At 38.5% G+C, this 13979-nt stretch overlaps 1 protein-coding gene across 2 annotated transcripts; it reads left to right on the top strand.

The window, feature by feature from the left end:
* Positions 1-3057: 3057 nt before the first annotated feature.
* Positions 3058-13422, top strand: LOC131199515 (gap junction beta-6 protein-like). 2 transcript variants are annotated; one of them, XM_058185345.1, is made up of 3 exons: positions 3058-3251; positions 9632-9778; positions 11822-13422. In XM_058185345.1, the coding sequence occupies exon 3, from the start codon at positions 11844-11846 to the stop codon at positions 12633-12635; it is 792 nt and encodes a 263-aa protein (XP_058041328.1). In that variant the 5' UTR covers positions 3058-3251; positions 9632-9778; positions 11822-11843; the 3' UTR covers positions 12636-13422. The 2 variants fall into 2 exon arrangements, with proteins under 2 accessions (XP_058041328.1, XP_058041327.1); XM_058185344.1 differs by lacking the exon at positions 9632-9778 and having other exon boundaries at positions 3059-3251; positions 11822-13420.
* Positions 13423-13979: the final 557 nt, after the last annotated feature.

Raw genomic sequence — 13979 nt, 5'->3', positions numbered from 1 at the left:
CGACTGCAGTAATCTGCTTAACAACTGTGGCAAAAAAGTGGTAAAATTGGGTGTGACTCACTTAATAATTGCCTTGCCTAGCAACATAAATCCTGGTCCTAATTGTAGTTGTAAGTCAAGGAATACCTGTACATTCTAGACTTTGACTCCTCCAATCACAATTCCTTCTTTATTTTTTTGCACAAGGGTCTGAAGGCTTTCATTCTGCTGAGAAGTTAAGAAACTACAGGCAGTCCTCGACTTAAAACAGTTCATTTAGTGACCGTTCATAGTTACAACGGCACTTTGAAAAAAATGACCTATGACCATTTTTCACACTAACAATCGTGGTACCATCCCCATAGTCATGTGATCAAAATTCAGAGGCTTGGTAGCCGACTCATATTTAGGACAGTTGCATTGTCGCTGGGTCATGTGAACCCTTTTTGTGACCTTCTGACAAAGCAAAGTTATTGGGGGAGCCAGATTCACCAGTAACACAGCCGTGTTACTAACTTCACAACTACAATGATTCACTTAACAGCTGTGGCAAGAAAGGTTATAACATGGGGCAAAACTCACTTAACCAATGTTAGGCAACAGAAAGGGACATGGTGGCTCAGTGACTAAGATGCTGAGCTTGTGATCGAAAGGTCGGCAGTTTATTTATTTATTTATTTATTTGATTTGATTTTTATACCGCCCTTCTCCCGAAGGACTCAGGGCGGTGTACAGGCATAATAAAACCGACAATACTATATACAAGTTTAAAATACGATTTAAAAAACTTATTTAAATTAGCCCAGTGATTAAAATTTACCATACTAAAACCCCGTTTAAAATTAATAAATTTAACATTAAAATCCCAATTTAAGCCAGCCCCGCGCGGATAAAAAGATGAGTCTTGAGTTCGCGACGAAATGTCCGAAGGTCAGGTATTTGGCGTAAACCCGGGGGAAGCTCGTTCCAGAATGTGGGAGCCCCCACAGAGAAGGCCCTTCCCCTGGGGGCCGCCAGCCGACATTGTTTGGCGGACGGCACCCTGAGAAGTCCCTCTCTGTGGGAGCGTACGGGTCGGTGGGAGGCGTGTGGTAACAGCAGGCGGTCCCGTAAGTACCCAGGTCCTAAGCCATGGAGCGCTTTAAAGGTCATAACCAACACCTTAAAGTGCACCCGGAAGGCCACAGGCAGCCAGTGCAGTCTGCGCAGGAGCGGTGTTACATGGGAGCTACGGGTAGCTCCCTCTATAACCCACGCAGCTGCATTCTGGACTAACTGAAGCCTCCGAGCGCACTTCAAGGGGAGCCCCATGTAGAGAGCATTACAGTAATCCAAGCGAGAGGTAACGAGCGCATGAGTGACTGTGCATAAGGCATCCCGATCAAGGAAGGGGCGCAACTGCCAAACCAGGCGAACCTGGTGGAAGGCCCTCCTGGAGACGGCCGTCAAATGGTCTTCAAACGACAGCCGTTCATCCAGGAGGACACCCAAGTTGCGCACCCTATCCTTTGGGGCCAGTAACTCGCCACCAACAGCCAGCCGCGGCTGCAGCTGACTGAATTAGGGTGCCGGCATCCACAGCCACTCCGTCTTGGAGGGATTAAGCTTGAGCCTGTTTCTCCCCATCCAGACCCGTACAGCTTCCAAACACCGGGACAGCACTTCAACAACTTCATTGGGGTGGTCCGGGGTGGAAAAGTACAGCGGTTTGAATCCCTAGTGCTGCGTAATGGGATGAGCTCCCGTTACTTGTCCCAGCTTCTGCCAACCTAGCAGTTCAAAAGCACGTAAAAAATGCAAGTAGAAAAATAGGGACCATCTTTGGTGGGAAGGTAACAGCGTTCCGTGTGCCTTTGGCATTTAGTCATGCCGGCCACATGACCACGGAGACATCTTCGGACAGCGCTGGCTCTTCGGCTTTGAAACGGAGATGAGCACCGCCCCCTAGAGTCAGGAACAACTAGCACATATGTGCGAGGGATCCTTTACCTTTACCTTTAACTTAAGCAACAGAATTTTTGGCCACTGCTGTTTCTTTGTAAGTCGAGGACTACCTGGGGGGGCAATCCTCCTTCCATATTCTTTTTCATTTTTGGTGGACCACAGCCGTCCCAATGTGTGTGTATGTGGGGGAGGGGCTAATTGCAACATTCCCAGCCTGGAAGGCAAGGGAAGGTGGGCCTTGGGGCAGCTCAATCCCCCCACACCTGCGACTGAATTCCAGAAGAAGAGGGAGAAGGGGGAAAGTCCTTTTTAAAGCATCTAAAACCCTTAACATTTTAATTTATTTTATTTTAACTTTTATTTTATTTTAACATTTTAAGCATCTTAAATCCTAACTCATAAAATCATCTATTACAATGTCCTTCCTGTCAAAGACTACTTCAGCTTCAATTGCAACAATACACGAGCACACAATCGATTTAAGCTTAATGTTAACCGCTCCAATCAGGATTGCAGAAAATATGACTTCAGTAACAGGGTTATTAATACTTGGAACACACTACCTGACTCTGTGGTCTCTTCCCAAAATCCCCAAATCTTCAACCAAAAACTGTCTACTATTGACCTCACCTAAGAGGTCTATAAGGGGCATGCATAAGAGCACAAGAATGCTTACTGTTCCTGTCCTATTGTTTCCTTTCGTTATATCCAATTAATTTAGTTATTACATATATATATATATATATATACTTATATATTGTATAGTTATTTCATGCTTACGCTTATATATACTGTGTGACAAAAATAAATAAATCAAATCAAATCAAATCAAATCTGGAAGACGGCCGGGCTGAACAATTTCTTCGGGCTGAGGCGGGCCAAAGTGGAGAAGTTCTTCTCTCCCCTTCCTGTGCCTGCAGGTATCCCTGGCCGAGAGGGGCGTTCAGGTGAAGGCAAGGCGGCTCCTTCTTCTCGTCTGCCTCTTTCTCTGCCTTTCTTGACGGTCCTCCTTTCCCCACCGCTTTCTACAGACCGGGCTTTCCCTCCGCCACCTACGGCGCGTCAAGAGAAGGCGGGGCAGGTAAAAGGGGGCGCGGTTAAAAGCCGCGCCGCTCCAATAGGGAAGACTTCGAAGATCGCGGCGGAAGAAAAAGCTGCTTTGCTGAGGATCCCGGCGCGCCGAACGCGCAGAGGGGGACGCTCCGCGGTTGCTAGCTTAGCTGGGAAGCCTCTCCCCGCCGAGAGCCTGGATCCCAAAGCCGCCCCTACCTGGTGCGCTCGGCTCGGCGGGGTGCTCGGGGCTTTCGGTTTACCTGGGAGGCGGACAGGTGAGTTTCCATCGGAGGGGAGGGGAACCGGTAGGACGCCTCCGAGCGAGGATAAGGGACGGGTGTCTGTAAGTGCAGTGAATCGATGGTCCTCAGGGGCTGGGATGGCTTTGATCGGCTGCCGATGAACTGCGCGATCCTAAAGTGCGGGGACTCGAATTTTCGCCCGCCTTCCCTTTCCCAGCCTCCTTCTCGAGCGGAGTTTGCGAAGCGCCCTCTACATACGACCCATTCCTGAAAAGTCGTTCTCCTGCACGGCGGCGTCTTTCCCTTTTTTTTTTTTTTAAGGGACCGGAGCGTCGCGCGAAATCCAAATTTGTTTGTCGTGGGTGAAAGAGGAGCTGCGGGACAAGAAAGAGGGTTAAATGAGTTCCGAATCATCCTTGCTTGACGGGAGAGATGCCGCCGGCTGTGACGGGTGGCATGTAAATTTAATAAATAAATAGATCAATACATGGACTTCCTGATTGTCCTCCATCAGGGTCTCCAATCTTGGCAACTTTAAGACTTGCGGACTCCAACTCCCAGAGTTGGAACTCTGGGAGTTGAAGTCCACAAGTCTTAAAGTTGCCAAGGTTGAAGACCCCAGCTCCATATGGACTTTCCCCAGGTGATACGAGGGAGTGTTGAATTGGTCCAGGCCAACAGGGCTCTTCCTCATTTCTGGAGGGTTCAATCCCAGATGCTGATGGAAAAACAACCGAAGAAGTTGTATCTTTCATCCCTTGCATATGGGAGGATTCCTTTTGGTGACCATAAAACAGTTTTGGGGGCCCTGTCTATGTCTAAGAAGGTCAAAGAACATTTTCTTGTCCAATTGGACTATTCTAAGGGAGGGGTTTTTTTTCTTCACAAAAACAGAGTCCCGTGATAGCAATATTAAAAATAATTTATGAAAAGGGGACCTATTCACAAACACTTTTAGGTACCACTAAATCTTGTTTCATTTTTCAAATTTCCTTTTGCAGTTTTATAATTCTGTAATAATAGTCCATTCAGTTCTAGTAGAATTTCCTTACTTGTCTATTTATTTATTTATTTTTGGTCTAGTATCAAAAAGCAGGGTTAAGGAAGGTAAGGTGTCTGCTCTCTTTACTAAAAGTAGTAGGCTGGTTTGTCATTGACTTGTAGCACAGCAGGTTAAGTAAATGTGTTGTTAAAGAAGATCCCACAATGTAGAATCTATTTCTCCAATTGATCTCTTGCATTTTTTTTGGTTTTCTTCTTATCTCTCCTATAATGACAATCCAGGGATAGAAGCTAATTTCTTTGAAAAGAAATCAATTTTTCCTTTCTTGCTTTGATCATAATTAAGACTTTAGAGTATCTTACTTTGTTCTCCTCTGCCACATACAAAGATAATAAATTGCACAGATCACTCAACTTAGCTGATAAAGTCAATTCTTCTTCTAGATGTTCTTTGAGAAGATTCAAATAATTACTATTTGGCTAATCCTCAAAAATGGTTCTTTTGTTGACTTTTCCAAGAATGCACTTACAAATTTAACAGCACCCTAAATTACTAAACTTTAAAACAACTTATTTTTTCATCACTTGGAAAAGCAAGCAAACAAGTTCTAACCATGAATGGTTTATATTACTTTTTTGCCATCGTCCCCTACCCAATAATTATATATGATTTTTTAAATGTCTATGCTATAATCAGTGTCTCCCATTTTTCATCGTTTTGTCTTTGTCACCCATTTGTATAGTGTGGTAATGCTTTGTATGTACTTCATGTAGATGTGGTTGATCTTTGTAGTCTATTTTGAGTCTTGATGACTTTCTAGGTAAGTGGGCTTTCTAGGTAAGTGGGTAAGTACATAGGTTGTTTACCACTGACTTCTTCTGGGATGGTTTTCCCAGTTTATCTTACAGCCTTGGAATTTGCTGGCAATCTCCCATTCAAGTATTAATCAAGACTGACCCTGCTTAGCCTTTCAAGGTCTGTTTGCAGATGACACTAGAACAATGTCTGTCCATGGAAGTCCGTTCTTATACATAACTCTTTCATCAAGTTTTCCCCTTTAGAAAGTTGATTGAAATATAAATAAAACAAAACAAATGAGCTTTTGTAAATATTTTATACATTTATATCATCCTGTGAATTTACAAGTCCCTTTGAAACTGTATGTGATAAAGGCTACAAAAATGGACAATATAATAGATGTGATTGAAAATGAATGTCTGGATCAAAATTTAGTTTTGGAATGACATTTCCTCTTTAGAAAAAATATGTGGAAGTACTTAATGCTCCAGTGATAAAGATTTACTAGTGAAGTGTAATTGCAGTATAAATTTCTTCACATAACTGTTTTCCCCTTTAGAAAGTTGATTGAAATATAAATAAAACAAAACAAATGAGCTTTTGTAAATATTTTATACATTTAACAGATAATTTCCTTTTCTTTTACCTTACAATCTTATTTTCGTGAAATTTCGAAAGAAGCTCTTGCTTTGAAGAGTTCTATATAATACAATATATAGAAGTATTTAAAGTGATACATAGAAGTTAGGACAATGTCCTTAACTTATTGTTGCTTACATATTTGGGGAAATGTGTGGTTTTTCTGGATATTTTACTCTAACAATTAAAACAAAGATAGGCAAATATAAGTTTGCAACACATATCAGCCAATTTTTTTTTTAATGAAAGTCTTGCCTATAGATTAAACACATTTGCATTTACAATGTAAAGTCATAGATTCTTCCTTGGTAACTATCTGGTTTCCTACTGATTAAGAAAGAAAAGTGTTAATTGTTTTTCAGAAACTGTGATTTAACTGAAGTGATATTTTAATGTTGTTTTGGATTGATGACCAAACAGTTATTTTATCTATTGGAATCTTTCTTTGGTAAAGTGGTTAAAATAAATGTTTTATTTTTTCCATTGTCATTGATCTCTGATAGCCTAATTATACTTCAGGAGAATAGAACGGGGAAATGCTAATAAGGGAACTTTTGCAGGTGCATCTGTGGGAAGGAAAGGATGGTTTAAGCCCTTTACTTGTAAGTTGCCTACATTTATTTATTTATGAGATGAAAAACATATCAATTTAATTGATCGATAAAATAATTATTTATTTCCCTGTCCATCCTCTCTCTCCTAAAAATGTCTTCCTCTATTTTGTTCCCCAAGCTTAACTAATGCTGAGTGGGAAGAGATAGCCTATAGCCTCTTTAGAGGAGAGGAATGCTGCCTGCTAATTCTCCAAATTCTAATTTGGAGAAAAAGGTTTGCTATGAAACAGAAGAAGCCCATAGTATCTCTTTTAGTAGCTACCAGACTCCTGATCTTTGATTTCCATGCAATGGCATAGCTCTCCTTCTACCAAATTTACTGTGGTGACTTTTTTATTGTTTTAAATAGTTCAGAAACTATTCACATATATCTCCAGTTATTGTTGAATTTCACTTTTCATCATCACCAATATTATATGATACAATAAAAAAATTGTGTAATTCACGTTTTTTTGGTATTCAGTACCCAATAAATCTGTTACTCTGCACATACAGATGTTTCCCCCTGCAATAATTTTCCCGTTAACGTTGGTCTCCATCTACTTCACTAATTATAACAGTTTGGGAGCATTATTTCCTTCTGTTTCAAAAGACACAAGTAAGGATTGTTTGGTATTAAACTTCACCCGTCAATTTAAGGGACAAACAATACTGACTCTGCAATATTGTGGAACTGGTTTGTCATGCCTGCCTTTTGGGATTTTTTTCAGCTACCCTGGCAAATGACAGGTTTGAGGATTTCCTGGGTTTGTTCTTTTTCAGTTGTACAAGATCGGTTGAAGTTAGTTAACACCCACATCAGCCAATCATCCAATATGAACATTCTAATACAAATGGGCCATTGATCAGTTATATCAAATAGCTGACCAGAGTGCATGTCCTGTTTGATAGGTTGTGGCTTTTTAAAAAAATCAACAGCAGCAGGTATAATAAACTATTATCAATAGTGTATTGAATCCTTTCTGTTTTAGACACCATGATTCAGAAAGAAAGAAAGAAAAAAAGGGTGATGTGGGGATTGAAGATACTTTTTCCCGCCAAAATCTTGTAGTCCACTCAAGAGCTGAGGTACAGGAGTGACTCATTGCTCATTTTCCAGTTTGGCTGCTTCTAAAAACAACTGTTTATACAGAAGAGTATATATGGCATTTTTCAAGTATTCCTTTTTGTGAACAGGAGGGATTTGCTTCAGGCTTCATTAAGGATCCTCTTAGCAGATGCATAAGACTGTGGAAAGAACTCACTCTCTCCAAGCGCCCATTCACAATGTGTCTTAGCCACACCCTCCTTTCAGCTACCCTCACAAGAATGATCTTCTATCTGCAAGTTTTCCTCTGACAAAACAGGCATTCCAGAACTGGTGAAGGGCCTGTTGTTCATCTGCCCAATTCTAAGCTTAGTTTTGTGATTATTTTATTGCTAAAAAGCAGGGTAGAAATATTATGAGTAGATAAAATTGTCGATTGCTGGTTTTTGAGCCTCTTAGTATATTTGCTTTGGTCAGGATAAGTAGCACTAAACATTATCTTAATAAATCTGAAAAAGGATTTGTTAAGATAATGTTCATTTAATGAGCTGCAAAATATGTTTGTGTTGATTTTTTAAAAATTTTTTCCTGTAACAGAGTAAAAAATATACTTTAATACACAGAACAGTATTGACTGTCTTACTGGGTTTTCTCTTCTTTCTCTCTTTCTGCATAGACTTATGGAGTGAGGGACAGACACATGGATGAAAATTCTAAAATTATTTCATTAAAAATTTTGAATTTGGGGGGGTGGGTTGGTTGCTTCAGTTTTTTCACCAGCAAATCTACCACAGTCATGAGCTGGATCTTTAACTCTGGACTTCCATAACTAGTAAAGGGGCAGGTAGTATAGATTTTCCATGCCAGACAATCAAAATAAGGTTGCAAGTTTGCAAATCAGAAATTAACTTTATAGTTCAATGTCTGTGAAATAGTCCGAAGTCCAGCATTACTTCATACAGTGTCTCTACCACTTTTTGCACATAGAAGACACTAAACTATTGATTTGAAGCCAAGCCCAAGTGTTCCTTAAGCAAGTTAAATCTGTATACAGTTTAGTAGAACAGTTATTATATAAAGTGGCAGACATTTAAGAACAATCTGTAATTTATAGTGAAAATGAAAACAAAGTGTGATTTTGCTTTATTAAATTATATAGTCATAGACATGACTTGCATATCCCATCATATATCTTGTGACGTATGACTTTATAGAACTAGTGTAGTTTATGCTACTCAGATATGTAACATCTTGGAAAGGTTTGGGAAGCTTCCTTCTGTGCTGAAACATCAGTATATAGTCATAGGTAGATCACACTTATATCATTAGTCTTTTTATATGAGGTTTGGCTCTTCAACAATTATGATTACCTGAGATTGCTCTATCAAAAAGTGGGTTATATACTATTGTAATTTATAAAGAAGGCTTTATAAAGATCCAAATAGCACATTTCTCAAAGTATAGTAATCCTATTTGGATTTGCATTAAAGCTGATCTAGCTTTATGGGGCTTATTATTAAGTGAAAACCAAGCAGCTTCTCTAGTGTGCCACATATCTTTATATGATTTCTTCTTAACCTATAGTAAAATGTGACAGAGTATCTATTTTACACTTCGTTGCAATATAATCAGAAAAGTGAACTACTGATTTTCTCCTGCTCAGTTAATAAGTACTCCAAGAATCTAATGTTTCTTAAGGATTATTGTGAAATAAGGAGAGACAGAGAAAATTGTTCATGTTTTAAAGTACTTCTACAAGTTAAATTGAAATTTATCCCAAACTGACATTCAGTGAATATTTTTTGTTAGCTTCATATGGTTTTTCTTTAATGCTCACTGAGCATATAGACTGAATCAGAGACATGTCAATTTTTGACTCTAAGAATAATTCATAAGTACTATTTTCCAAATGCCTTTTGTCATACTAAGAATCAGTATTCCTGTTCGTTTATTTTTAAGGATTCTTTGGGAAATTCTTTTCTTTTGGAAAAATATCCCAAGGAATTCGGAAATTTGGCAGATGCAGTAGAGGTACACTGAGTAATTTGTAGCTACCTAGCATCTTTCTTCTTCTCACATTTGCATTTACAGGTAGTTCTCAGTTAACAACTCTATTGCTAAGACATTTCATAAAACAAAAAAAACATGTGATTGCACCAAATTACAACAGTAGTTCCAGTTACTGTCATTAAACAAATCATGCATGGTCATTAAGTGCAAAGTCATGTGATCGCAGTTTCCTGACAGCTTCTGCACTGAGTTTGGTTGTTGGAAGCTGGCAGGGATTTTTTTTTTTCTTTTTACAACCCTGTAATTTCTTAATTTGGGATAGAGTCAAGGCAACTGAATGGAGCTAAGCATTTACTGGTCAGATGCCCTTCCCGATGCCTGTGTGAAGTTTGCAGTAGATATTTTCTCTTTGCACCCTGAGAGAAAAACATCTGTCACCACCTAGGATTGAACAGCTTCTGAATGGGAGGTGAGCATCTTTACCACTAGGTCATCATGCCGCTGTTGGAAACTGGCAGTGAAGGTTGCAAATGGCAATCACATGATCTCAGGGATGCAATAAGAGCTGCAACTTTAAGGACCGGATATAGCTGTCCTCATTCAGCAGCATTGTAACTTTGAACAGTCACTAAATAAATGGTTGCTAAGTGAGGACTATCTGTGCTGAGAAAAACCATCCTTCAGTCCTTAGCATAGACTTAAAACAATATATGAAAAATAAAGTGGCTTTAAGAACTCTAAATTGAACTTTCACGATATGTCAAAAAAGTTCTATTATTACCAATACATGAGATCATGTACGGTATTTTTAATATTAGGCTAAAGAATTAATTCAGGTTTATTTTGTACATTTGCCACATTCTTTTTAAGGGAGAAAAAAAACCCCTCATTCTTGATGACTCCAGAAACAGTCCTGGATTCTTTTCAAAACTTTCAATTTTATCCATCCTTTAAATAACAGCAATTGGGTAGTCAAATCTAAATATTAGATCTCTCTCTAACTCTATAAACAACAATGCCACATTAACTTCGGTCAGCATAGAATACTTTGGTGCCTGGGTAATCAATGGGTGTGACACACAGATTCACTTGCAAGTGGCTAGGCTTGTTTCCTGTTCAACATTCATAAACTTGAGTCAGGATTATGAAAATTCTATGAGTGACATATTACAAGGACTAAAGTTACATGCACCCCGAATATGGTGTTACGATATTACAACTGTATTGTAACTTTATAAAATATAAAACAGAAATGGTAGTGTACAAATTAAATACAAGCAAAGATGTGAGATGAGTGCTCACTGACATTCATGCCTTAGTCACCCCCCATTTGAAATACAGCAATTGCCCTCCATATGTGCTCTCTTAAACGCCATCCGTAAGTTGCAAACTGAATGCGAATGCAGTCACACCATAGTTTTGGGTGTCCCTTGGTTCACCTAAGTCACAGGTGTCAAACTCGATTGTGTCACGTAACATATTGTGATGTATTGTGACATTTTTTACCTTTGCAGAGCTGGGCTGGGTGTGGCCTGCATGTGACGCATCCGACCTACAGGCCGCCAGTTTGACAACCCTGATCTAGGTTGTTTTTAGCCTTCCAGAGGCTAAATGGCTTTCCCCTGAGCATTGGCCTAGGCCAGGGGTCTGCAAACTTGGCTCTTTTAAGACTTGTGGACTTCAACTCCCAGAGTTCCTCAGCCAGCAAAGGGAGTTGAAGTCCACAAGTCTCAAAAGAGCTAAGTTTGCAGACCCCGGCCTAGGATGATGGTTGAGACTTATTTATTAAATTTATATGCCATTCATCTCACTCTGCAAAGTGACTCTGGGCCACTGCAATGGATCATTGTTTGATTTGGGGGTGGGGAAGAAGTTTACTTCTGTTTTAACCATTTTTATGGAGCCACCTAGAATCATTTCATGAGATAGGTGGTCATATATGTTTTATAAATAAATATACAAATAATACAAATCAAAATCTTTTACTTCGGTCACTATTTATAGAATTCGTCTAAGTGCTGTTGGGCTTAATTTGGTATCATTAAGTCAGAAAAGGATAATTGCATTTTAGCTTGTTACAATATTTTTGCTGTCCCTGTTGAAATGACATCGAAAATAATCTCTTTAAGATATGGACTGTTGTTTTTTAAAAAAAACATTTTAATTGCTTATATATGAGCCGTGGTGGCGCAGTGGTTAGAATGCAGTACTTCAGGTACTTCTGCTAATCACCGGCTGCCAACAGTTTGGTAGTTCACTTCTCACTGGCTCAAGGTTGACTCAGCCTTCCATCCTTCTGAGGTGGGTAAAATGAGGATCCAAATTGCTGGGGGCAATATGCTGACTCTGTAAACTGCTTACAGAGGGCTGTAAAGCACTGTGAAGCGGTATATAAGTCTAAGTGCTATTGCTATTGCTATATCATTTATTTGAATGAACTATGCATGCAAATCCAGAAGCAGCTTTACAAAACTATGATATAACTTTTAAAAACATCTTTTTGTCTCAACAGGACCCAAAACTCAGACAATAACATGGACTGGGGAGCCCTGCAGTCTATTTTAGGGGGTGTGAACAAACATTCCACCAGCATCGGGAAGATCTGGCTGACTGTTCTTTTCATCTTCCGTATTATGATCCTTGTAGTTGCTGCAGAGGAAGTTTGGGGCGATGAGCAGGATGACTTTGTCTGCAATACTTTGCAACCAGGATGCAAAAATGTCTGCTACGATTATTTTTTCCCAGTTTCTCACATCAGACTCTGGGCCCTCCAGCTCATTTTTGTTTCTACTCCTGCACTTTTGGTGGCCATGCATGTGGCATATAGAAGGCATGAAAAGAAAAAAAAGTTCCAAAAAGGAGATAAAAACTGTGAATTCAAGGACATAGAAGAAATAAAGAGACAGAGATTCCACATTGAGGGTCCTTTGTGGTGGACATACACTGCCAGCATCTTATTCAGGCTGATATTTGAAGCTTCTTTCATGTATGTGTTTTACTATATGTACGAGGGGTATCACATGCCTCGCCTCCTGAAATGTAGCATTTGGCCATGTCCCAATATAGTGGATTGTTTTGTTTCCCGACCCACCGAAAAGACAATATTTACCATTTTTATGATTGCAGTGTCTGGCATTTGCATTCTACTAAATGTAGCAGAATTCTCGTATTTGTTGCTGAAGTTCTGTGTTAGAAGGTCTCGAAGAGGAAAAATACCCAAAAATCATGCCATCCAGGGGAACAAAGAAGAAAGCAAGCAAAATGAAATGAATGAGCTTATATCAGATAGCTGTCAGAATACAGTAACACCATTTACAAACAACTAGAGTGACCATATGTCTAACATGCATTTGATGTAGAGTAACTGAATAACCACATTCATAGAGCTGCTGTGAAAGTGGTTAGATTTGATTAAGCAATAAAGTCAAGAGGGGTATTACTACATGTCTACATGCTAGATATGTTTTCTAAGGTCAATAGTGACATAAGAATGTTGAAGATGTTAAGATGATGTGATTTACTTTATGTATAACTTTACCAAATCTATTTTGATTTGCTAAAGAAATAATGCTAATTAGTGCCTTCATATTGAAATTAATCTTTAAAGAGATGGAATTAACTGCCTTACTGATTAAATACTCTTAGTATTAAAAGACCTTTTACCACTGTGGTAATTGTTCTACTTTTTCAACTAAATTAAATTAACATATTTTTCTAAGGACTGATATTCCATATTTCTTGATGTTAAGACATATGATTAATTAATGTCACTTTTTTATTTTTATTTTCATAAATAAAAAATGCTAATGTCTTCACTGTAATGTGATTGGAAAGTAAACATTTTAAACCATGAACAATAAATAATTCTATGAATATTCTGTCTAATGCCAGTTATGAAATCTCCTTGTACTGAAATGCATTAATTATAATTTTAAAGAAGATACCGATATAGTGTTTCATCAACTACAGAGCATATCCATTATTTTTATTATTTTTAAATATTATTATTACATCATAAATGGAAATGATAAAAGTAGGAAAGGTAGTGGTAGTTGGTTGAAAATAATGTGAAGAATATGTCTGTCAGCAACATTTAAATCAACTTGTTCTAAATAAAAGAAAAAAATGTTTTTGACTTCCTGTAAATACCTTTACATTTTTTTTTTTTTATCAAAGGTTGAGACTTAAAAAACAAACAAACACCAGTGTTTCATCTAAAGGGCAGAAAATTGAAGAAAGATTTAGTCAAGTTTTAGCAAGCTAAATTCTGATATTTAATAGCATGATCTTTACAACAGAATTTCTACTCAACACCTCACATAGTTTAATACTTAAGTCTGGAGTTACATTTGAGAGTTAACTTAAATTTTACACAAGATTTAAGTTTCAGTCTCCATTAGCTTATGGGGCACTCACATTCCTAGAAAGAACTGATTCTGTTTGGAATTGCAAGCTAAGCCATAGGCTTTGGAAGGCATTTATTTATTTTATTACAAAAAGAATTGGAACGAAGTAGCTATTGAGATACAGGGAGGACTACAGCTATAATTTGGAACACTAATGGTCAGAATAGACAGGAAGGAAAAGGAAGATGCAAATTGAGTACAGTTCTATCACATCAGTTGGTGGGGCTGGGATTTTAATTAATACAGGAAGGTAGGGAAATACAA

Source organism: Ahaetulla prasina, chromosome 5 (assembly GCF_028640845.1).
Source record: "Ahaetulla prasina isolate Xishuangbanna chromosome 5, ASM2864084v1, whole genome shotgun sequence".
Classification (NCBI taxonomy): Eukaryota; Metazoa; Chordata; class Lepidosauria; order Squamata; family Colubridae; genus Ahaetulla; species Ahaetulla prasina.
Note: the sequence above shows the minus strand (reverse complement) of the source record. Positions and strands in the feature narration are given on the sequence as shown.

Bases quoted from the DNA above. Each gene is read 5' to 3' on its own strand.
- LOC131199515 (XM_058185345.1), top strand. From the start codon at position 11,844: ATGGACTGGGGAGCCCTGCAGTCTATTTTAGGGGGTGTGAACAAACAT.